Here is a 25,056-nt window from a genome sequence, read left to right as displayed (position 1 = left end):
GGAGGAGGGGCCTTGGGATAGGCATAGTCATGAAGAACCCAGCATTGGGCCTAAAGCAAGGAGGGAACTGTGGCGTCCATGTGACGACTAAGTCTAAGAATCGGGCGAAAGCCTGGAGATTTAGTTAAAAGCAGAGTCGCCCGGTTGTTTGTGCTAGGAGAATGTGTGTCTGTGGTCTTTGCAGGGAGGGAGCAGCCTTATGTACAGATTTATGGCACAGTAGAAAAACCCCAGGTGTAAGAGTTTGTGTTTTTTTGCCAGTGGGGTACAGCTGGGGTTGTAATCCAGGACTAGAAAACAGGATGCATCTGTGGTTATCAACTCACGGAGACCCTGTGAGGGATGGGGCCCAACATCTCTTCCAACAGGGAACATGATGGGACTCTAAGCTTCTCTCTTCCTCCTTTTCAGTTCTTGTGTTTCTCACTAGCAACCCACAACTGCAAGTTGTTGGGGTCCTAAGACAGAGTCCATGGGAGCCAGCCTCCCAGGAAGAAGAGAGAAATGCACACAGACTTGCCAGTGCATTCTTGATGGTCAACTCATCAGACTGTTGGCCATGGAAAGGATGAACCAGACAAGCTATTTCATCAAACTGCAGTGGCCAGTCCCCTTCAGAAACAAAATGAAGTGGGGTCTGTTTTCAATAGAGCTACCCCACTTGTTTCTTGTTGCCTGCATTCAGTAGGAGAGTAGCCTCTGCAGCTTCACCGACCTGCCAACCCAAAGAATCCATGCCTAATTGCAGCCCCTCCCCCACCCCGCTTGCTGCTAACACTCTCGAACCCCTCACTGGGCCTCTTCACATTCTTCTGTTCAGTTGTCTCAAAGCATCTTTTCCCATGAGCCACTTGGAACCCCTCTCTGTCTTCTTCCCTTCATAGCCGACTGATTTCTGTTTCTTGATACTACATTCCCCAGAAAGGGGGAGCCCATTTCTCCTGGGGCCCAACCAGCTTTTGCTGTCAATTAGACTGCCTTTCCCAAAACTTAATGCATTTTTTGATTAGTGCAATTTTTTTGATGGCAGACTCAAAACTTGACTTTAAATTGGCTTTAAAATACTGAACAAGCTTTAAGTTGAAACAGCTTCTGCAGCAGCAGATCAATCCTTCATGGCCAAGGAGAGTCCAGCCCCCTTCGCTCTTGTCTGGTACTTGTTTCCAGGATGCTCTGCTCCCCTCCACACACTTCCTCCAAACTAAACACTTGCTCTTATAAACCATAAAAACTGATCCATTCTCCTAGTGGTTCATAGTGGCTGATGGTATTCTCACTGTCTAATGGCGAGACAAACTGTGACTTCCTAACATTGTCTAAAGCCACAAAGAAAATTGACCTCAATGGCGCTGATTAAACATAATCATTGGAGAATGATATCCTTCTCCCTCTCTCTCTCTCTCTCTCCCTCTCTCTCTCTCTCTCTCTCTCTCTCTCTCTCTCTTTCTCTCTCTCTCTCTTCTTCTCCCTCTCTCCCTCCCCCATCTCTCACTCTCACTCACTCTCTCTCACTCTTTCCCTCTCACTCTCTCTGTCTCTCGCTCTCACTCTATCTCTGCCTCTGTTGTCTCTCACTCTGTCTCTGTCTCTATGTCTCTCCCACAATACCCAACAGGAATGTATTCATCCCTGACTGCTGAACTCCTAGTTAACCTTCAAGGCCCCAATCTTATGTCTCCTCCTCTACAATGCCCTCTGCTCAACCCAGTGCTTCCTCTAAGCCTCAGGACAACTGTGCACACCCATGCTGTACATCCATCCCATGGAAATGCTCTTCCTGCAGCATCTTTACATCCAGGTGCCAGCACCTAACAAGTCCTTAGAAATTTGCAGAATGACTGCCAGCTCCATCCATCTCAGTTCCTCCCTCCTCCCCAGGATGTTGCAAAAAGCACCAGAGAACTGGCCACTTCCAAGCTAGTTCTTGTCTCAGTCATCTTTTCAGTCATGGGAAGAAGGCAGATTACCCTAGCAAGCACAGCTCACTTCACCAGCCTTCTGAGTCACAGGAATAAAGCCAGCATTTGTCTAGGATGGAAATAATTCCCCGCACTTGGAATGTGCGTGTTTACAAATCGCTTGCAAATGCCCCTTCTTGTTCTGTGCACCATCACAACTTTCTGCGATAGATCCTTACTTATCAACAGTCGGGGAGGGGCACCCAGGGGTGTAAGGCTGCCAGGCAATGATTGGCCAAGCCTTTGGGGGACTGTAATAATGACCACTTCCTCCCAGTGAAGTGTCGCTTCTCACTTGTTCTTTGTGGTCACTCTGCAGAGAAAGAAGAAGGGTGCTAAGTATGCTATTTACTGGCTGGAGAAATACCCCTCCAGGAATGGTAAATGCAGATGCTAGCCAGGAGCAGGAATTGCTTTGAAGCAATATTAACTCAACTGCTCAACCTTACAATATTTTGGTGATAAAATACTTTGTTTTTCCTATAAGAACAAACATAACAACAAAAGTCAAAGCATTAGCCTACAGGCACAATATGCACAGTCCCAAGTGGAATCTATGGCCCACCCCAGCGGGGGTAGCCTTTCTGATGGGGCCACTTCTACACAGCCACCACTGTGCTAGCAACATGTGCCGAAACATGGGCCTTTGTCAATCAGCTTCCTGGCACTACAACAAAATTCGAGAGATAAGTAAGTTACAAAAAGAAAAGGTTACTTGAACTCACAGTTTTCAAAGTTTCTGCTCTCAATTTGAGCAGCTCCGGTAGATGAGTCACCTGGATGCCAAAGGTTCCCTCCCCATTTAATACCCACTACTAAGGGCTGCACCTCTGGCTACTCCATTATCCTGTCTAGAGTGGTGATGTCATGCATACTGGTTGATAAGCTAATGGAGGGTCGAGTGACCAGATGACTGCTACAGTTGGAAGTCTGCTGGAATGCTTAGGGTGTTCTCAAATAGAGATGTGTCCCCCCTACACATACATGTGCTTGTTGTGAAAACTAGGAGTTCTAAATCTATGAGGGCAAGCTGCACAAGAGGACACATGCTCCCAAATGGGTCACTCACATTCGTGATACGTGATAAGTTGGGTCGTTCCCGCTTCTGTCCCTTGATTCCTGAACCAAGTTTGCTATTTATTGAAGACATGCCCCATATGGTGGGTGTTGATTTCTAGCGTAAACCTCACTCAGAGGACAGCACGTTGTTTTAAAGCACAGCTCTAGCTGCATGTTGGAAACTACCATCACTCTTACCAGTCCACAGTATAATATGGCAGAGGACCAAATTTCCCTGTGGTCTTGTCCCCATTGTGACACATCCTTTGTTTCCAGAGGATGTCTTTGGTCCAAGGCAGTGTTGTTCAGGGTTTTGCTAGGCTTCGGGTGGTAGAGCTGCCTAAAGCTGTGTTGTCAATAAAAGCAAAAAAGTACCCAGAGTAGGAATAACTAACTTCCTGTCAGGATGGGTTGTCTTCCCCTTCTGGGACATTGTTGTTTGGTCTGCCTGTATGGGGCTATTCTGCTGCCCCTGCTGCCCAGTCCTCAGTTGCTCCATGCCTACCCTCAGCCTCCAGGACTCTGTCTCTACCAATTATGGCTCTCTCTAGCAGGAGTACATACAGCTTCATCCCTCTTCTCAAAGTTTGCATCCTATGTCTGTATTAGTTACCAGTTGTTGCCAGGACAATGCCCAGGGACACAGCTTCTGATGCCCAGAGACACTTCTGATACCTGGAAGCGTCTTTGGAGCTTTCTGGAACACTGAGTAAGGAAGGTGTCAGGAGTGGGCAACGGTTATTGGCGATTGACTCCAGAATAGCTCCTGTATACAGCCTAGGACCATTTTGCTCCAGAATAAATCTTTTCACACAGGCTAAGTGCTGGTGGTTTATATGTTAGACTTGAAAAACAAACTGCAGGTGATTGCCACAGACGGCTCTGAGGACCTTCAGAACTGAGAGACCCCCCAAACACAGCAGGAACCAGGACTATGGTTTGCTAGGCAAACACTCAGCCAGTGAATTTACCCCAGCCCTGGTCTCATGAAAGCTGCCTTGCCTTATAGTGAGGGGGCTAGAGGCAAGCTTTCCACAGTAAGACACACACACACACACACACACACACACACACACACACACACACAGGAGTGTGGCTTGGTTGAGGCAGTGCTCTGTGACTAGGGACAGTCCTGAATTGCACCTCAACCCAGACCATCAGTATCCAGTACTCCTGGAAACTGAGAAGCCCAGGACCTCGGTCCTAAGGTAAGATGAGGCTACTCATGTGGGATGGCAGCTTATGAATACAGCAAGGAAGGCAGAGCCGCAGCGGGCCTGAGTGGGAAACCCACAAAATGGGAAAGAACTAGGAGACAGGCTTCGAGAAGTGAGAACGTGGTTAGGAGGCTGTTCAATTCTCACTTTACCAGAAGAGGAGACACCAGAGGCAGGTTGGGCAGGGGAGCAACAATTTCAGTGTGTGGACTTCTCCACAGAGGTGTCCAGGGGCAAGAGCCTCTTGGAGGACGGAGCTATCCTGGAGCCAATAACCAAGGTGTGGGATTGCCTGTCTCCAGAGGGCTGTCCCTTAACCATGGTCTCTTCCCACCCCCCACCCCCATATTCCTCCAGCCAAGAATTCCTATTCTTGAGATTTACAGGGTGTATTTACTGAGTCACTTGTTGCTTAAGTAAAACAGCTTTATTGATGCCACTCCTACTCCTGGGTCCTCCACTCTGGACACGGCCTAAGTGATGTGCAGAGACACAGCCGGAATGGTGGCGATAGATCTCCATTACAGCCAGCGTGTCCTCCTGGATCGTCCCTCCATCTCGTCTATGGGAGCTAAATAAATGCCGAGGACACCAACCGGCTCTCAGTGGTGCATTTACAGAGCACTTAGCCCGCCTGAAAAGGTTTGCTGGGAGCAGAAATGGCCCTAGGCTGGCCATCAAAGGAAGCCGTTTGATTTCTTTCACTTCTAGGCAAGTCACTCAAATGCTCACAGCCCTTTTTCCTCTCCGCCACATGGGGCCAGTAAGATCTACTGAACTATAAATAATGAAATGAGAAGGCATGTGAAGTATTTTACAAGTCATAGAGTACCGCGAAATGATAAAACGGAGGGGTCTGGGTTGTTTAAGGCTAGATGCTAAAAATGTCAGGTACCACAGAGGGGAAATGAAGGATGCGATCGAAGGGCAAACAGAAGCATGTTGTATTCAGGCAAACCGCTTTCTTTATAAATTACCTTGTCCCAGCTGTTCTGTCACAGCAGCAGAAGACAAGTCATAAATAACCCATTCTCCTCAAGTGTAATAGGAAGCACTGCTATAACAGAATAATGGAGACTATGTGATTTATGAAGAAAGAGGTTTAATTTTGTTTGGTTGGTTGGTTTTTCAAGACAGGGCTTCTCTGTGTAACCCCTGGCTATTCTAGAACTCACTTTGTAGATCAGGCTGGACTTGAACTCCCTCCCAAATGCTGGGATTAAAGGTATGCATTACCACACCTGGTTAAAGAAAGAGTTTTCTTTTGGCTCTTGGTTCTGGAAGCCTAAGCATGCCCCACCATCTGTTTGGCTTCTGGTGAGGGCTTCCATGTAGCTCAACTCCAGGCAGGGAGTGGAAGGCAAGAAGGCTAATGAAGACAGGGAGGAGAAGGAGTTGGCCCACTTTTGTAACAGCCACAACCTGTTCTCTGGGAACTAACCTCATCTAGAAAGACATTAATCTCTCTTAAAGGGCCCGCTGCCCAACACCTCTGTACTGGCAGCAGGTCACACACTGGCCCCACATCTACCCTGGGAGGAAGACCCTTCTGGAACTCTCCCTGCCCTCTCTCCCTCCCTCTCCCCCTCTCCTCTTCTCCCTCTTCCCCTCCCTCTCCTCCTCTCTGTCCCCCCTCCCTCCCCCTATCTCTTTCCCTCTCTCTCCTCTCCCTCTCTCTCCCTCTTTCTCCTCCCCCCTCCCCTCTCCAAGAATCTCCCCTGCACTTGAGAAGTCGTTCCTCTTCTCTTCTGGCGTTCTTAACCAGCCAGCTGGTGCCCTTCTTCTGTATCCTAGATAGGAACCAAGGGTAGGCAAGGAAAGGCTTGTCCAGTGCAGCCTTTGTAATCTGGCTCCGGAGAGTAACATAGCAGCAGGCAACTGGGAACCCCAGCAGGTGGCGCCCTCTAGTGTTCCAGCTCTTTGCTGTACTTAGGTACAAGGACCCTTAACCCTACAGTGACAAGCGTGATGGTGGGGTCCCTCAGCCTTTGACAGCAGCTTGTGTCCCATATCCCCAGCCTAACTTTCAGGACTCAGCCCTCGACAGCCACAGTTAATATAGCCTTTGGGTCTGCGCATCTGGCTCCATGGCCTTTAAGAGCGGGCAGCTCTCTGGAAGCCTTCTATTAACCAAAGCCCGCAATCTCTGGTCTCTCTACAGCTCTTCTCTCCCACATTTTCCTGGTCCCTTCACAAGCTGCTCTCTGGAACTCCGCAGCGCCACTGGCTGCTTTGTCCACTGTACCGGCTGTTGCTGCTTTGCCTCTGCTGTCTGTCCCTTCTCCTGCTGTTATAGATGTCATAGCTGCCCCAGCTGCTGCCTTCAGGGCCAGTCCACCTCTGTGACTCAGACGTCTCCCTCGTGGCTCAGCCTCTGTAGCTGTCGAGGCTGCTGGCCACTCCTCAGCTCCAGGCTCCGCCGCCATGTCTTCCTTTGTGTCACCAGTTCAGCCCACTCTACTAAAGATATCTCTTGAAAGTAAGAAAGCAGAGATGAAGAGAGAAGGGATTTTTAGGCTTTTCTGAACTACCAGGTGAACAGCACAAGAGGGTGTCTCCCCCCTGCCTCACAGAAGTGTGCCGGATGCCCTGCTATAACACAAAAAGGACCTTTACACCAGTCATGCAGCACACTTTTGTGCAAATGATTGTGTTTACACTAATCATGGAACTGTCCCTTGGTACCAGTTACAGTTGCTAAGTCATCAGAGGGAATGTTCCCCTCTGGTCTTGGGGCAGAAGGCTAGTGGGTCATTAAGAGTTCACCAAAGCTGCTTGGAGGGTAAAAATTCCAGTGTAAAGTATTTGAAACAGTTGTGGCTGAGGCCACACCTTCAGGAGCCGAGCAGCGTGCTTCAGCAGCAGACAGCCACAGTTCTTGTGTTCTTTCCTCCGTGAAATATTCAGAACAGTGGTACCAGCTGAAAGGTATTCAACCTGGCCCCTTGACTGACAGCCCTCTGCTCCAGGCAGCCAGCAAACCAGGGATGAGCCTAAAGCTGTAGGTTAAAAGTCAAATTGCCTAACCTTCCCACACAGTTGCTTATTTGAAGAAAATAATCAGTAGAGTTTACAATATTAACTTGCTGTTATTACTCATAGTGATTTTTAACAATGCTCTTGCATGCCTAGCAGCTGCCCACTGGCCCAGAAAGAAGCGCCCCCACCTTTTCCCTTTTACTGGGATGACCTGACTATAAAAACAGCAACACTAAGCTCCTGGCATGGTCTATGGGGCCTTTCTCCCACCCAGAGGCCTCAGTATCTTCTGAGATCTTGCCTGGGTGAAACTTCCAGTCTATGAGCCATGCCAGCTTACCTCAGGTCTAGCCAGAGGCCACCAGCTCCTTTCTAGACACCCTCCTCAAGTCCCCATCTTGAGGGGGACTTGGGAAAGCCTCCCATGAAAACAGCTTCACAAAAGGGGTTTGAACTCCAGAGAGTCTTAGCGTCAGTAGTGAGGGGATGGAGACACAGCTCCATGCTGCTTCTCTCAGCAGCCCGAGATGATCCCCAAGACCTCTAGGAGCTCAACAAAAGCCAAGCCAGGGTTTGTGGCTTCAGCACAGAAAGAATTCCAAGAGAAGGCAGATTATAGTTTATGATGAAGCGAACTTAGAGATGTCATTGAAGATATTTTCATATAGACTTAAGCATAAGGGTTAAGAGAAAAGGGGGAGCTCAGGGGAAGAAAGTCAGACACTCCGAAGACTGTGAGCATGACCTCTTCAAAGACAAAGCACAGAAAATAAGGCCTGCCTAAGTAAGGGAGAGCAGCAATTCGTTGCCATCGCACTAACCCCATGTGCCAATTTGGTGACTTTCGGCTATCTCGAAGGGTTACTAAGAACCCCTAAGTAAAGTAAGCACTGTGGCCCCAGAGACACCTTGGGTGGAATTGTAATCTGACAAGGTAAACCTAGGAACCATGGAGCTGCACAGGGGGTTGGTACATGTCCTTCTCTGCTATGGTGAGTGCCCTAGGAAACTGCAGGTTTACGGCTTGGAAAGGGCAGTCTTGAGCTGCCAGCAACTGTTCAGAAGTTCTTGCTTCGCCACTGGTGAGAAGTGTCAACCAAATTCCAGGGCGAGGGGCTCCTTTCCTGTTCTTACATCCCCAAAGTTCCCCTGCCCCATTAGCACCCTGTAATTCACTAATCCCTGTGTCAACTCATCACCCAACTCTCCAAGTTTCTACACTGTATTCTAGACTTCATACACAGACTGTTAGAACAGCTCAAGTGTGGGGAGATGTCTGGGAAAGCCCGTAGCCTCTTGAGTGGAGACTGAAAAAGGAATTTAGACCAGAACAGGAGAAATGGGTTATGGGGTACACTACCACTGTTTCACACAATATGGAGTAACTTATGCAGGACACAGCTGGGTTTAATAATACCATATACTGCACACACGTAAGTAACACATGTCACACACATACATACACATAACACACCCCATGCCTCCCACACAGCACAATGTGTATGCATACCACACACCCCACACATATGCATGCTACACACATAGGTCTTACACAAATATGTGCTCTCCATACACATACTACATATTCACTACACGGAGAGGGAGAGAGAGACTCCCACTGTGCCCTGGCATTCCTCTTCAGTGAGGCCACAGAGTGCCTCTAGCCACCAGAGGGCGCTAAATCCTTACCAATGGCTCCCAATCTTCCTAATGCTATGACCCTTTAATATCATTTCTCTCGTGGTGACCCCCATCCATAAAATTATTTTTGTTGCTACTTCATAACTGTAATTTTGCTAATGTTATTAAAACATTTCTGTTTTCTGATGATCTTAGGCGCCCTCAATGTAGGGTTGTTCAACCTCCAAAGGAGATGGACCCACAGGGTGACAGCCACCATCACCTTAAATGAAATACTGTATTTCCAATGAACCAGAAACCAGATTTCCTAATTTGATTCTTACACCATGTATACGTTTGAAAGGCTATAAATTGGATTTTGCCTGTCATTAACCCTTCATTCCTGGGCTGGTTAAAATACGGAGTGGTGGGAAGTGCCCCATCTTTACCAGGGAAGCTGGGTCCAGATGCAGGCACTTGAGGCTCACCAACCTGTTCCAGACCGTCATGCATGTGCCATGCCAGAAACATATGCGTGCATGTGTCTTTCCACAATTTCAGAATTTACTGAATAACAGGAACCGCAGATGGTGCCGTGGTTTCCATGGCAGCAGTTTGTCCCCTCCTTGTACCTGTATTCTGGCTGAGGTGAATGCAAGTTCATTTGTCCTTTCTTTCTTTTATTATTTTATTTTATTTTATTTTAAGACAGAGCCTCCATATGTAGCTCTGGTTTGCCTTGAGCTTGTTGTGTAGACCAGACTGGCCTCAAACTCAGAGATCTGCCTGCCTCTGCCTCCTGAGGGCTGGTGTTAAAGGTGTGTTCCACCATGCCTAGCTTAGGTTCTTTCATTGCAATCTTAATTCCTAATATGAATTTGCATCACACAGTACGCAGTAAATGCATCTATCTCTGTGCATAGGTATATACATGGCTCACAGAGTGAGCACAAGTCAAAGAGGCTGCAGGGGAGTTCTGGTTGCTGAAGTGGAGTGATGGGGTGTGCTGTATGGATAAGATGACAAACCCAAGCCTGCCACAGAAGCTGCTGCTGCTGCTGCTGCTGCTGCTGGAATTAGGCTACCAGAGAGTCAAGCTTGAGTGCAAACATGGAGCCAGCTATGGGACAGAAGGACAGAACTGGGTCTAGTCCACGTGGGCAAGCAGGACAGGCAGACAGCAGTTAAGTAGGCTACATTAACAGTGGGCACAGAGATGAGATGAACTCTCTGTCCACCAGTCCTTTATGCACAGTCTGGATACCAGATGATAGATCGGTGTGAGGCCCTAGCCATCCCAATGCTAGGTGTCTGCCACCGTATGGGAGTGAGGTGAGAGAGCTAAACCTTTTCTTTGGTCTGGCATGTCTGATCCACCCTTGGGCCTTGTTCACCTGATGTGATTTTATCTTTTTTCTTTTATTGAAAATGGATTTTTTTTCCATACTTCATATTCTAATTAGGGTTTCTCCTCCCCCTACTCCTCCCAGTTTGTCCCTGTCTCCCCTCCCATCCAGATCCACACCCCTTCTGTCTCTCCTTAGAAAGCAAACAGGCTTCTAAGGAATAATGATAAATAAAACAAGATAAATCAAAAAACAAACAAATTAGAATTAGAATAGGGCAAAACAATCAAGGAAAAAGCATAAGAAACACATTGAGACACAGAGACACACATGTTCACACACCACACAGGAATCCTATGAAAATCAAATACCAGAGCATATATATATATATATATGGCCTGCAAAGATTTTTTTCATTGTAAAAGATCTATAAAGTTTGTTTGTAATGCCCTGACTTAACATTATGAGACAAAGAACCTCCAGTTCCATGGTTGAGTTCGTTTCCTTTCCTGTGGCCTACCCTTAAGATTGGTTTATTTCCCCTGTCAGACTCCTTTGAAAAAAACTGATTTTTCATTGTCAGTGGCTCCCAACTGGAGATAGCTTCTGGGTTGGGAACAGTGTGTGTGTCCATTTCGTTAGCCCTAGGGCCCCATCTGGTGCAGACTACACAGGCTGAGTTCATGTGTGCACCAGCCCTGTTGAGTCTAGAAGGCCTTGATTCCTTGATGTCCTGCACCCCCTCTGGCTCTACCACTCTTTCTACCTCCTCTTCTGCAGATTTTCCTGGGCCCTGAGGAGAGGGATTGATGGAGGCATCCCTTTCAGGGCTGAGTGTTCTAAGGTCTCTCACTCTCTGCGCATGGCCCAGCTGAGGGTCTCTGTGTTGTTCCCATGTGCTTGAGGAAGCTTGTCTGATGATGGCTGAGCTGACCCGCTTCCTTAGCCTCCAGGTTCCCAAGGAGTCCCGGGTGTGGTTTTAATATGCCCATGCTCTCCCAGTCTCCACTCACCCATGGCTTTTGTACACATTCCACCAGTAGTAGAAATAACATCTGTTGTCATCATCAGCAAAAGTGTTGTTCTAAATTGTGTTGTAAAGTGTATTTCTGCAAGTCTGGAACACGGTGTAGCATTGTGTCTGCCAATCCTCAGCCAGAAACCCTATAGTTTCCATCACTCCAATTTTTAAAAATTCAAGTTTACCATGCACACATTCTTCCAAAACAATAATAAGAGCACGCTGTGAAAATAACAAGGTTTATGCTGTTGTCCAAGCGGCACCACTATTGGTTCACTGGGTCCCTGAAAGGTGCTGTTCAAATGCTCACCAGCAGGGGGAGGGCTGCTCACAGCATAAGCCTGCAGTCTGAGCATCAGCTTGGCTTTGCACGATTTGGGTGGGAGGTGGACGGGGAGGGGGGTGTCACTGTGACAAGGAGGGAGTGTCAGCAGGCATTGGATTATAGTGAGGAAGGTGGAATTTAATAGCTGGTACTCACTGGAAGAGAACCTTACCGGAGTGTGACGAGTGTCTTCCCAGCAATATGTGTCTTTGACCTTTTCTAGAAAATAAATTTCACTTTCACTTTTAGGATTAAAAAATTCTTGTCCAATTTATTTCCTAACCCAGGATTTCAAATAAATTTCCAAAACAGGAGAGAGCCCTTGTGTGGATACTCCCTACTTCTGACAATTTACATGCACTTGGACAGTGTCCCCTAGCCACTGTTTGAGCTGGGAAAGCCACAGATTAGCTTTCAAAAAGCTTCACGGGGAGGAGGGGAGTGCTTCCATTTACCTGTGTTCTTAAGAGGACTTAAGACCCATCAAGGCTCCAACAGTCTTCATTGCAAATTCCCAGTCTCTGACCCTGTCTCTCTGTCCCCATATCCCTGTCTGTATAAGCTAGAAACAAGGGTGGCAATGTCAACAGTGTAACCAAACAAGAAAATACAAACAGTCTTCATGCAGGGCACACTGACTCCACCCTGGGCTCTGTGTTTCTCATTTCCTCACAGAAACCATCACAGCATCCCATGGTGCCGTTATCACACTTCTTCAGATGGGAGGAGGCTAGGTCTCCTGCCCAAGGTCATTAGCAAAGTGTAACATTAGGCTTGAAAACTGGGCACGATAATTCCATGGCTCTGCTCTTAGCCTCATTTCATGATGCAGACACTCAAATACATTCACAGGCAGAACCCCAGGACTACAGAAAAAAGCATCTGTCCCTTCTGGGGTCATAGGTTATCTAACATTCTGACTGTCCCTTCTGGGGTCATAGGTTATCTAACATTCTGACGGTCTGCTTTGTGGGGGGGGGGGTTGACTCTGCCTCTTTCTATATACATAGATGATAGATAGATAGATAGATAGATAGATAGATAGATAGATGCATGTAAAGAAATATATTACAGAAAGAGGTATACACAGAAAGATACGTATGTGGGAGATATATTCATGTGCCCTAGAGAAATTGTGGGGTTTTTTCAGCTATAAAATATGTCAGAAAAGACATTTCTCCCATTTCCTGTCCAATGTGCACACACATAAGCTTCCTTCTAGGGTGGGGAACCACAAGTCTATGGCTTGCCCTAGAGTTCTAGCCAATTAGCTGACTTGTCATGCTGCCCCCTGTGAGCCACACTATATATTCTGTGTGGATCTGTGGCAATTGCTGAGTCACAATACTGTCTGCTCCTAGCAATGTAATACAAATTCTTGCTTTACAGCTTGATGATTAGAGCTGTACTGGAGTGGGGTGGGGGGCATTTCTCCTACTCACAGTGTTGTTCCCCAGGCTCAAGATGAGATGGGCACTCTTGAAGAGGAACAGTGGCACGTGCTTCCAAGCCTCTTGCCCCTCTCAACCTGAGGGGCATTGTTTAAGGGTCCTGCTTTCTATATCCTACTGCAAGCCCACTGCATGCAAACCTCGAGGGTGTGAGCATGCACACCTGCATTATCTAAAAGCACCCAGCCTCTGAGAGCATCCCAGAAGGATTGTAACAGTGGCATTGAGACATTGGCTCAGGATGCAAAGCAGAGATGAGTCCACCTCTGTGGGAATCCCCCAGGCAGGCAAACATGTGCATGGGAACTTTCCCCAGTGTCATGTGACCATCAGCAGAGATGTGGTCCCAAACTTCCTGTGGCTCTTACTGGACCAGGGTGGGAAGAACAAAAATGGCTGTATTATGGGAGAGTACTGGGGACCCCTTCAGGATCTTTGGGTGACTTTTGCTAAAGAGAGAGGTAGGCATGTGGTAGGTACCACAGGACAATCGGGGATGGTAAGGAGGAAAAAGTGCCGACTCTGACACCTACATCTGTGCCTGTCCTGGAAAGTTTCCAAAGGTCAGGCCCAGTCAAGAACCAGCCGATGGCAAGTGGTAAGAATATGCATGGGCTGTCATTGTTCTAGCATCCCAGGAAGTAGGCAGATACAGCGTAGAGGCCAGAGTGAGTACCATATTTGCCATCCCAGAGAAACTCTATGTCCATTTAAAATCAGTTTGATTATGTACTTTGTTTCGTAAGTCTAACTCTTCACAATGTATTCTGTCTTAGTCAATAAGGTTTGATGGGGGAGGTCCTTCTGTGTGTATGTTTGTCTTATAGGTTGATAAATAGAGTATTGTTGGCCAATAGGGAAGCAACTTAGTTAGGACTAGGAGTCAAGGAGGATTCTGGGAAATGTAGTAAAGAGAAGTCTTATGATCCAGGCAGGAAGTGACATAGCAGGCAGACTCAGAATATAAGCAGGGACAAGCAGGAAATCACTGTCTTCCTTCTCTTCTCTTTTCTGGAAGCTGACATGTGAGCCCGACAAGAGAGGACACATGCCACTGGCGTCCTCAATCAGATAAGTCTTTATAAAATATATAGATTAATAATTATGGTTGATATTTAAGACAGAGATAGAAGATAAGAAATCCTAGTCATTGGCCAGCAGCATTGTAATTAATATAAGTCTCTGTGTGTTACTTGGGGCCCTAATGTGGCGGTGGGCAGAACTCAGGCGGCTGGCAGAAAGATTTATCATTACAAAATGGTGTCAGAAGTGGTTTTACAAACTTCCACATAAAAAACTTCACAAAAGCTTAAAAAGGGATTTTAGAAGCAAAAGAACAGAGACAAGCATGACTTCTTGGTAGGAGCATTTTCTCGGGTGGTCTCTGTTTTGCTAGAGACAAGCAGAGACTCTAGCAGCTCCCTTGAGGGAGGTTTCCTGATTCAACATAAGCAGAAAAAAAAAAACCTCAGGGCTCTTTTTAAAGGCCCTGCTAATAATTCTATGGTGTGTATGAGCAGCTGGCTGTGGCAGTGACGACATCTCTAAGCTGGCAGCATGCTGCTTGATTGCAGCATAGACCAAGGCAGTGAGCACAGTTCTCAGTGCTGTCAGTAAAAGTACCCCCACTATCTTGGAAAGACAGCGGCTAACACAGCCACTGCTTTAATTTTAGCAGTATTGTTTATCAGTTAAAAGACTGTGTGGCCAGAAAAAGTTAAAGATTTACAATAAAGAGAGATTCAGATGAAGAATAACATCTAAAGGTTTATACTGTGTTTAAAAATACACATGGGCTTATGAGAGAAAAGAAACAGGATAAAGTAATTGAGAGAGACAGAGAAGCAACGCACACCAGTAGGATTTGCTGAAGGAAGCAGAGACAGGCAAATTTCTGCAGAGAAACCCTGTCTCAGGAAAAAAGAAAAAAGGAAGTAAAATAAATAGAATGATAAAAACCAAGTAAAGATGGAAAATACACAGAGAGTCTGGATACTATATGCTATATTGTTGTCTTTAAATTGTTTGATTGCCAAGGAAGGAGCAACAACTGCTAACAGACATTTGGTTATCAATGCTGCTAAATTGATCCAACTTATATATTTTAAAAATGCTTTGACTTCAAAATTTAAGTCTGAGGATAGGCTACATAGAAAAAGAATTTCTGCTTTTGTTTACACAAAAAATGAAAAGCTGTGGATTCCTTCCTGACTAATATGGTTTGATCAAGCAAGACCCCCTGAGGCAGTGGCCCAACCGATCATATATCCAAAACAGCTGAGATGATGCAGTCATAGACCACTACAGTCAGGATTTCTGTGTTTTATCATGATCCCCATAGTATGGACATCGCCCCCAACCAGCAGGAAGCAGTTTGGAATGAATGATGCCCAAATTCCCAAATATTGTTTATAAATGTTTGTTTTCATTTAAATGGAGTTGGTTATAAGTGATAATGATCACAGTCAATCTGTTTTTAAAGGAAAAAAGGGAAATAGGATATAAAAATGAATAGTTTGTATTAGTATGAATTTTCATTTATTGATAAACTTTAAAGTCAATTTTGTGATATGCATATGTCTCCTATTGTTAGATATTGTGTTTATACTGGTCTTTTAAAATGTAATACATAATTAAATACAGATTATATAGTCACCTATAATAGTCAAAACTTAGAGTTAGTTAGGTTTTCTAGAGATACAGAGATGTATTTGAGATGGATAGATATTCTTCAAACCTTTCAAAGACCTATAGAATATATGGCATTTAAATGGTTTAGGGTTTTTCATGGCAGTGAGACACAACTACTCCTGGCACACCTATTACGTCTGAGAGGAAGATGGGCATGGAAGAAACTTGTTATAGAGGCAGGGCTCGAGTGGCTTGTGGAAAGATTTATCGTTACAAGGGTTTCTGTGACAGAATGCTGGAGACTGCATGGCTTATAAAAAACACAGGTTTATCCCTCACAGTTCTAGGGATTAGGGATCAGGGCTCCAGCATGGCTGGTGTCTGGTAAGGACCCTCTGTCAGGTTTCAGACTGCTAACTTGTCACCGTTCTCACATAATAGAAAGTGAGAAAGAGGGCTGCCTGTTTCCCACACACACACACACCCTCTATGACGGGGCAAATCCCACCATCGGATTTCAACATGTTTTGCAGGCAGTGTCTATAAAGGAAGAGGTAACACGGTCTACCTGTGAAGGAGAAAACACTAGAAGTTACTCATGGCTTTCCTTTTCCCTCTCCCATCCCAAGACTCAGAACTTTCTTGATCCTTCCGTTTCTCTGAACTGACTCACAAACCCAAGAACTCAGTTCATACTAGCATGTAAATGGTCACACAGGCAGAATCTGTTTCCTGTCTTCATAGTGTTAACAGGAAGAGGCCTGGCTGAGGAGATGGCAGGTCCCCTTGCAGGGAATTCCTCAAGTCATACCCACTGGATTTTATGTATCCTAGGATCAAAAATTGGTATTTTAACAGAAACAAGATATTTTTCTTCTTTTTTTTTTTTCATAATATTCCTCCACCCTTCCCCAAAATACCAAAGCATGTTATTGAAAATCGGCAGTAGTTTCTGGAACGTATGCTCCGGCCCGTCTCTTTGGCTGTACACATACCCCTTGTCATAGTAAACATTTGTTCACCTGGCTTAATCTAGCTCTGTGCAATAAAGCCTGCACATATGGACACACACACACACCCTGAGCTGGAGACTTCAATGTCAGGGCAAAGCCTCCCTCTGCATAAGCTGGCTCATCTCAGTATCTCTGATCAGCCCCGCCTGTGTTCCTACACACTATGATTAGCTAAGTCAATGAGGATGCGTACAGACTTGAGTGTGGGGACCTGAGATTGCTTACCACATACAGATAAGCACTCATCTGTAAGCAACGCTTGTGGCATGTGTGTTTGCTTGTCAATCAACGTGCAAAGCAATGGTTTCATTGTAGCATTTTCCCACAGTCTGTTTTTTTGATCCCCTATCTCCCTCCGCCCGCCCCATCCCTCCTGCCCCACCCCACCCTGCCCTGTTCCTTTTCATCTCCAGTAGTTCCCTGTCTGCTTTCGTGTCACCTGTTTTAGTGCTCTCCCTGCTCCTCAGAACCACTCTGCCACCCACACTCACACCCACATCAACTCTGCTCTGTCCTGGTGAGCTCTTCTCTGACATGGCCTTTTTGGAGACCCATGTACTTCTTGTGTTTGCACATCTTCCTGTAGGTTTTGGAAATTCTGCTATAATTTAGTTGAATACATTGTCTATGCCTTTTGACATTACCTCGGCCCCTCTATCTACATTTTGGAACCTCCAGTTTGGTCTCTGGAATGTATCCTAGATTTCTCAGACATTTTACTCATGTTCGATTTTTTGTTTTGTTTTGTTTTTAGTTTTTTTTATTTTTTTTCCTTTATATATACTTAAACATGTTGTTGTCTTGGCTTGGTTCTCCACCTCTGATTTTTTTTTTCTCTGTGTGGTCTTGTCTATTGATGACGCTTTGTTCATTTGATGGATTACTTCTTTCATTTCCAGGGTTTTTATTTGGTATTTTATCATGGTCTCAATCTCCTTGATGATTTTTTTCTTCAACTGTGCTGGCTAGTTTTTGCTTAACACAAGCTAGAGCTATCTAAGAAAAGAAACTGACAACTGAGAAAATGCCTCCTTAAGATTGGAGTATAGGGCGGGCTGTGGTGGTGCACGCCTTTAATCCTAGCACTTGGGAGGCAGAGGCAGGCGGATTTCTGTGAGTTTGAGACCAGTCTGGTCTACAAGAGCTAGTTCCAGGACAGCCTCCAAAGCTACAGAGAACCCCTGTCTTGAAAAACAAAAACAAACAAACAAAAAAGATTGGAGTATAGGCAAGTCCATGGGGGTATTGTCTTTTGTTGTTGTTGTTTGTATTTTGCTTTTTGAGACAAGGTGTCTCTGTGTAGCTTTGGAGCCTGTCCTGGAACTCACTCTGTAGACCAGTCTGGCCTCAAACTCACAGAGACTGTGGGAAAATGCTACAATGAAACCATTGCTTTGCACGTTGATTGGCATTAAAGTTGTGCACCACCACTGCCCGACTTTGAGTTCTTGTCCCAGCATCCCTGAGTGATGGACTGTGATATGGAACTGTGAGCTGAAATAAACCCTTTCCTATGCAAGTTGCTTTTGGCCATAGTGTCTTATCACAGCCATAAAAATCCTAACTAAGACGGAAATTTTTTTTTTTTTAATTCTTCTTCCAAGTTGCTAAAGGTTTCATTCATTTTGGCAACTGTCTTGTCTGTGTCCTGAATAAATGACCTTATTTCATCTGTCTGCTTATGTGGATCTCTGATTCTTTTTAAATGTCAGACTGTGAGCCAGGCATGGTGACTTATGCCTTTAGTCCCAAAGAAGGCAGAGGCAGGTGGATCTCTGATTTCAAGTTCACCCTGATCTACAGAGCAAGTTCCAGAACAGCCAGGACTACATAGAGAAACCATTTCTCAGAAAATAAGTAAATAGATAAATAAATGTCAGACCGTGGGGCCAGCGAGATGCCTTGGCAGGCAAAGACAAGATAAGGCAAGGACTGACCTTACTTCAATCCCTCTGCTGTGGCAGAAGAGATCTCATTGCTGCGAGTTGTCCTGTGTCCTCCATACACATGTGTGGCACGCACACACACTGCCTCCTCCTTGTCTGTGGTTATTGGAGTTGTGATCCTGTGGACGAGTCATGATGGGTTTTGTCTCATTTCGGGTGTCTCTTGATGATGTTCTGTGCATCCGTTGTGGTGGCTTTGTCCTTCAGTTTTAACTTCCCCCACCTCTTCCCCCACTCTTAATTTGTCTTCCATGTGAGTCCTCTGGGAGTTTCTTCATTAGGAATTTCATTGCCTGCTACTTTTGCAGAAGTGTGTCGTGGTGTCTGGAGGCCACTCTGATGAGTCACCATCAGACCTGGAGTTGAATGGCAGGAGGCAACTCTGTGAGTTCCACTTACGTCCCCAGTAAGGTTCAGACACCGGCCTTGGGGTGGAGACAACTGCAGTGTATAGGTTTTCATTCATTTATTTATTTTAGAGCTAAGGGCAGCAGTATTTATGATATGAAATAGGAGCCCAGCATGGAGGCACACACTTTCAATCCCAGAACTCAGACATCAGAGGCAGGCAGATCTCTGAATTCCAAGCTAGCCTGGTCTGCAAAGCAAATTCCAGGACAACCAGGGTTATACAGAGAAACCCTGTCTTGAAAAAAAAAAAAAATTGAAATGGGGAAATGGTCAGGGCTGGTAGCATGCAAGCCCAGACATAGCCGCATCCCATTTTAGGGTGGAGTTTAATGGGGATGGTAGGGCATGCCTGTGGGCTTCCCCTGAGCCAGCTCTGCAGAGCAGGATGCCTTCTGTTCTGTTTACGCTGTGGCTTCTGAAGTTACACCTCAAAGGGTTGCTAGGGAGCCTTTCCTTCTCATTAAAAGAGATGGCAGGGTGGTTCCAGACTGGCTTGCATTACAGCTGATAAGGTAAAAGCCCAGGTCACTCAGGGTGCAGAGGAGGTTAAGATGCCTCCACTGTAAACAAAGCCTTGTTTATGAGATTCCAGGAAATAGCTGGGGAAGGACTAAGGCCGTCCTTGTAGGTCATGCAGGCTCAGGCCTGATTCGTTGTTATTTATGAAATAAAAAATAATTTGCTTATTAGAAATTACTTCTGCATAAAAGGAATGTTGTTTTCAGCAGCAGCCTTCACGGCCATGTTCCTTGTGCTGCTTGTGATGCTAGACCCTCAGCAGGTGAGGAGCTCAGAGGCTCCCTCTCCAAGTCTCCTCAGTTTTCTCTGCCTTTCCATTCTGCTTGAGTGTGTGTGTGTGTGTGTGTGTGTGTGTGTGTGTGTGTGTGTGTGTGTGTGTGTGTGTGTGTGTGTGTTTTAGAGGAGTAGAGGTGAGTGCTGAGTTGGAGATACCGGAGTAGAGACTGTTGCTGTAGAAATGTAAAATAAGGAAGTTTTTTTGTAGATGAACACAAGTAAGAGAGAGCCATGGAAGTCTTCTGGCAAGGCAGAGGGCAAAACAGAGACTCCTAACAAAAAAGAAAACAGGGTGTAAATAATTTTAAAATGACAGAGAAAGCTAAGCAACGATGAAGTTGCCCTTAGTCAGAACATGTTCTTCAGTGAGATGATAGTGTCCCCCTCTCCTTAGATTGTCATTTATGTCAGCTGCAGTACTGGGGGGGGACTGCAGGTCTCAGCAGTTCAGATTGGTCACAGGTGTCCCTCCAAGTAGAAGGATTTCTGAGCCTGGACTTCTCTCTACCAGAACCCACCCTGCTTCTTCCAGAGGGTTAGAATCTAGCTCCTGGTGAACTGGGGATGGACCTTTCCAGGGGTAGGACCTTCTGTGATGTAGGCCAGAAGGGCTGTGGGTACCTTTGTGCGCCATCAGCCACTGGCTTTCACAGCTGGCTTCTGGCTCTACCATGCAGCTCACCCCTGGCAGTGGTGAGAAAATTTCTCTGGCAGACTGTCTCAGTTCCAGCTTCCCTAGACACATCTTCACTACACTACTTTCACCCCTACACCACTTCAATCTACTCCATATGTTTGCTTTTCAGTAGCCCATGCTGCCCCTGTGGGCACTTCACTGGTGGGAACAGTTACCTCTGGTTAGCAGGGTAGCTGTGACCTCAGCCCTGGTGGCAGCAGCAGTGGACCCTGGATCTATTGGTGGGAGAAGTTCCCTGGCATACAGCAAATTCAGGTGGCAAGGCAGGGGTTAGCAGGAGTCAGTCAGCCCTGTGGTACAGCAGCCTCATCCTCCCTCTGTCTGTCCCTGTGGATAAGAAATTAAGAACTTTAATTCACTATAGTTTTGACTTGGCACATTTATAAGACTATTTGGTATTTTAACATGTTCAGTGTGAATAAATATGAGTAATATAAAACAAGTAACATATAACAGCTCCTTCTCTAAAGGCAATCACAGGGAATTTATTCTGGGTGCACTCAATGGCATAATGGTACATTTGGGAGGTAGAGGCAGGAGGGTTGGGAGTTCAAGACCAGTGTCAACTACATAGTGAGTTTGAAGCCAATGTAGACTACATGAGACCCTGTCTCAAAAACAAGAGAAAGCAAAATATAAGTGATAAGACAATGAATTTACCAAATATGTTGGTAGTAACATCAGATGGACAGATTACATCTAAGTGGGAAATCTCTGCTGCCATTTTCAAATGCTATCTTACAACAAGCTTAGCTCTGGGCCTGCTGAAGTCTGTGGTCTGGCAAGAATACTTCCTGAAGGTTTTATCCTGTTATGGAGTTCAAGTCCACAGGGAAAAGTCCACAGAGTCAATTCAAATAATAATTAAATGAATTTATTAATTACTACTGGCAGGAGCACAGCCATATCCAAGGCTTGCCATGCAGAGGAGGCTACAGAAAGGGTTTTTAAAGGCAGGCACCACAATTTTCCCATTTTGTGGTATATACAACTAAGTGAGAAACCACTTCACTTCCCTCCGCTAGTGAGGAGCTGTCACTCACAGTCTGTTACACAGTGATGAGTGGGTTTGCATAGGTGGGAGCAAGAGGGTCATTGTTACAATCGTGGGGAAGGGAGCAAGGAGTCAGAATTGCCAGGAACTTACCTTTTAGGAATTTAGAATGGTGCCCAGCTCAAAGAGGAGTTTTCTTTAACTATCACAAAATAGTCAAAGTTGGGCCAGATATACAGGCCAGTAATAAATGACTATTAAGGAGACTGACAACAGCCCCAATCATTTTGGCTCTGAACCTGTGGTATTCTGTCTCTTTATAATCCAGAAGCTCTGGTTGGCCAATCAGTCTGCAGAATCTTTACTACAAATGTGTTTTCTTGGGAGAACTTAAATTTATGTATCAATAGCCAATCACATATTATAAAACTGTATATATAGCTTAATTTTTACTCCATAATATGTAAGGCTGATACACATGTCCAGTCACCCGCTTTGGGAATCATGGGTTAGTGCTCTCTCCAAGAGCCCCACACAATTAAAGGAAGATTTACTTTGTTCATTGTCTGAAGAGATAAAGTTTATCATGGCAGTGAGTGCTGGTGTTTAGCTTTCTTCCTCCTTTTCCATCTCTGTTCAGTCCTGGCCCCAAGCTCCTGGGATGGCATCACCAACGTTCAGCATGGGCCTTCCTTGCTCAGCTATATCACTATGGAAACAGCCTCCCATAAATATGCAGAGCTGTATTTCCTAGGTGATCCTAACGATAGTCAAGTTAACAATGAGAAGTAACTACCCTAATCTCCAATTCTTAAGACCACATATGCATCAGACAGACTGAAGCCATGCATGTAAAAGTCGAAATGCATGTCTGGGGCAGACCTTGAAACAGCCCTAGTCAACCAAGCTCTGATCTGTAGGGTGTGCCAGAGCTAAAGGAAGTTTTCAGTGACCTACGGTTCAGTGATCAAGCTGACTCTGCTTTCCCCTGACAAAGCACTCCCAGTCACGGGAGTCCCTTCACATGACCAGAGGATGCTCTTAGAGTGTGATGGCATTAACAGAAATGGGTTTGGATCCAGCCACCAGCCCTTGGCAAGTGTCACCTTGGGGCCAGCTGTCACCATCATGGATGCATGCATCCCTTGTGCACACCTGTGCACACTTGGGGTCTTATTCCAGATGACTGTCACTTACTCAGCTAAAATTGATTGAGTTCCTGCTGTTACCCAGGCACCAAGCCAAGGGCTGGAAACACAGGGATGACTCAAACATGACCTCAGTCTAGAAGAACTCACTTTCTGTTAGAAATAAATATTGAGGTCCCTACAAAATGCTGTAACTTAGAAAGAAATAGCTGCTTCCTTCATAGGACTTGATTCATAAGGACTGGAAATTTTAACAGCTAAAGGGTTAGAATACAAAGATGAAAGGAAAGTGGGTTCCATCCTTGAAGTTAGATTCCACTCAGCAGACTTTGGGTCTCAACAGGGACCCAACTGCACTGTGAAATTCAGGGGAAGGGACGCTAATGAGCAGCTTCGAAGCATAGGCGGCCCAGAACCTCTTCACTTCTGCTGATGGGATAGCTCCCGCAGGGCTTGGCTCATAAACCCAGTTGCTGTGGGCTGGAAACTTGCTTGTGAGCATCTGTGCATGGGCTGGCAGCCTTCTGGTCTCCAAAGTTGTTGCGTGTATTCAGCATCAATGCTACAGAGTAGCCCAGGGAATACTTTTTTAAGTCATTATTACAAGTTAATAAAACAACTCGAATGTTTGTATTAAAGCACAAGAGAATGGAAGATAGATAGATAGATAGATAGATAGATAGATAGATAGATAGATAGATAGAAGAAGCCATAGTGGTCAAGATGAAGGGGCTCTGTTTAGAGTAACATTTTGAAATATGGTCCCAGATTACACCGCTCTTATACTAAACCTAAAATGACTCATTCTTCCTCTACACCTGTTAGCCAGTACTTGAAGTGAGTGGAACATATCATAGTGTCTGAATCAAGCAGGAGCAGAAGGAAGCATCTTTTTGGAACAACTTGAGAGTGTTCCTTCTCTAGCTGAGGATGTCTTAGTCGGTTCTCAAAAGCATTAGGTTTTCAACATACAATTTTTTTTTTTTTTTTTTGAGGGGAGAGGAGGCGGCCCATAGCAGGCCGTCAAAAGTCAAGGATGACCTAGTACGTGATGGCATGAATGGCGGAGCCAAATGTGCCGTGGTTTACCATATTGTAGACCATGGAGGGATCTACAATTGTCAACCAACAACACGAGAGTTCAATGCTCATTTTAAAGTTTAAGGAAATGAACCTCCATCCCTCTGTGCCCCCTGTTTTATTTCCCCCTGAGAGGACTCTCAGAGGGGATGAGCAGTCCTTGTCAAAGTCTCCCATCTGAGTGATGTGAGGCCAGGCAGCTGCTTCCAGAGCCCACAGTCCTCATCTTCTCTGTCACCAACTCCTGAAGTCTGCCTCTCTGTCATCACCGTGTTCTCTCTCCTGTGCCTTCTGGGATAGCATCAGAGTTCCCCATTTTCCAGGGGCAAGAAGTAAGGGGATGAGATGCAGAAGGGAGTTAAAGTGGAGACTGTAGAATCACAAAGACTTTCCCACTTCCCAGCGTCTGGCCACTGTCAGTGCCTCGAAGCCTCAGAAACGACAACTAATGTGTTCACAGGCGACAAAGGGTCTAACGAGAGGCACGTGAAAGTGTTTATCACTTGCCTATGTATGAAGCACTTGCTGGGTATTATGTATCACAGTCACATAAAATCCCCAACAGAGCACTCCATGCTGTAAAATTGAGCAATCTTTTCTTAACTCATAAGCATATGCCATGTGCCAAGAACGCAGTGCCCACACACGTCCAATGGGTGTACAGCACTTGTCAAACAAGTTCGTATTTAAGCTTCTTGCCTGAAGGCACTTCCATCTTTGAGAAGTGTCTGCCCCAGCCCTTCAAAGATTGCAGACTTCAACACTAATAATAAAGACCCAAATTTAAACTTCTTTTGTCCCAATCCAGGCCTACAGAGTAGACGAAAGGGCCGCTGAGCAAGCTCGCTGGGAGGAGGCCTCTAAGGAAACCATCAAGAAGACCACTAAGCCTTGTCCTCGCTGCAATGTGCCAGTTGAAAAAAATGGTGAGTGAGATCTGAGCGAAGAGCTAGGTCTGCCTGTCCCCTCCTGAGTGGTGGCCTCAGGGGGATGGCAGTCGGGGCTTCTGGGAGGGTACAGAGCTTGAGGCTGGCTAGATAGAGTATATCACTTCTTCAACATGAAATTTCTCAACTTCATAAACCTAAATTCCACTATAACTACCCTAGTTTCTTTCCGGAAATTTGGGATGCTCTCCCATGCTAAATATATGTTGCGAGGCGGTAGACAATAGCAGTGTCCGAGGTGATTTCTATGAGACGAAATTCCATCCTTGGACTGGGAGCTGAGGTGGTAAATGAGACTGTCTGGTGAGATGGTGGCCAGCAGTGGGTGACACTGAGCGCAGCAGGGCTCATTCCAATGCCAGTGAAAAGAGAAGACACGTTAGTGCCCCTTCTTATTCATGACATTAAACACTTATCC

At 45.8% G+C, this 25,056-nt stretch overlaps 1 protein-coding gene across 3 annotated transcripts in view; it reads left to right on the top strand.

Moving 5' to 3' along the window:
- Positions 1–25,056, top strand: part of Prkn (parkin RBR E3 ubiquitin protein ligase) — a 1,098,850-nt gene that overhangs the window by 1,064,776 nt on the left and 9,018 nt on the right. For all 3 annotated transcript variants that reach the window (XM_027401104.2, XM_027401103.2, XM_027401105.2), the window contains one exon: positions 24,500–24,617. In XM_027401104.2, the coding sequence (XP_027256905.1) occupies positions 24,500–24,617 (118 nt within the window). The remainder of the gene's footprint in view (positions 1–24,499; positions 24,618–25,056) is intronic.

This window comes from Cricetulus griseus, chromosome 2, assembly GCF_003668045.3.
Source record: "Cricetulus griseus strain 17A/GY chromosome 2, alternate assembly CriGri-PICRH-1.0, whole genome shotgun sequence".
NCBI classification, from domain to species: Eukaryota; Metazoa; Chordata; class Mammalia; order Rodentia; family Cricetidae; genus Cricetulus; species Cricetulus griseus.
Note: the sequence above shows the minus strand (reverse complement) of the source record. Positions and strands in the feature narration are given on the sequence as shown.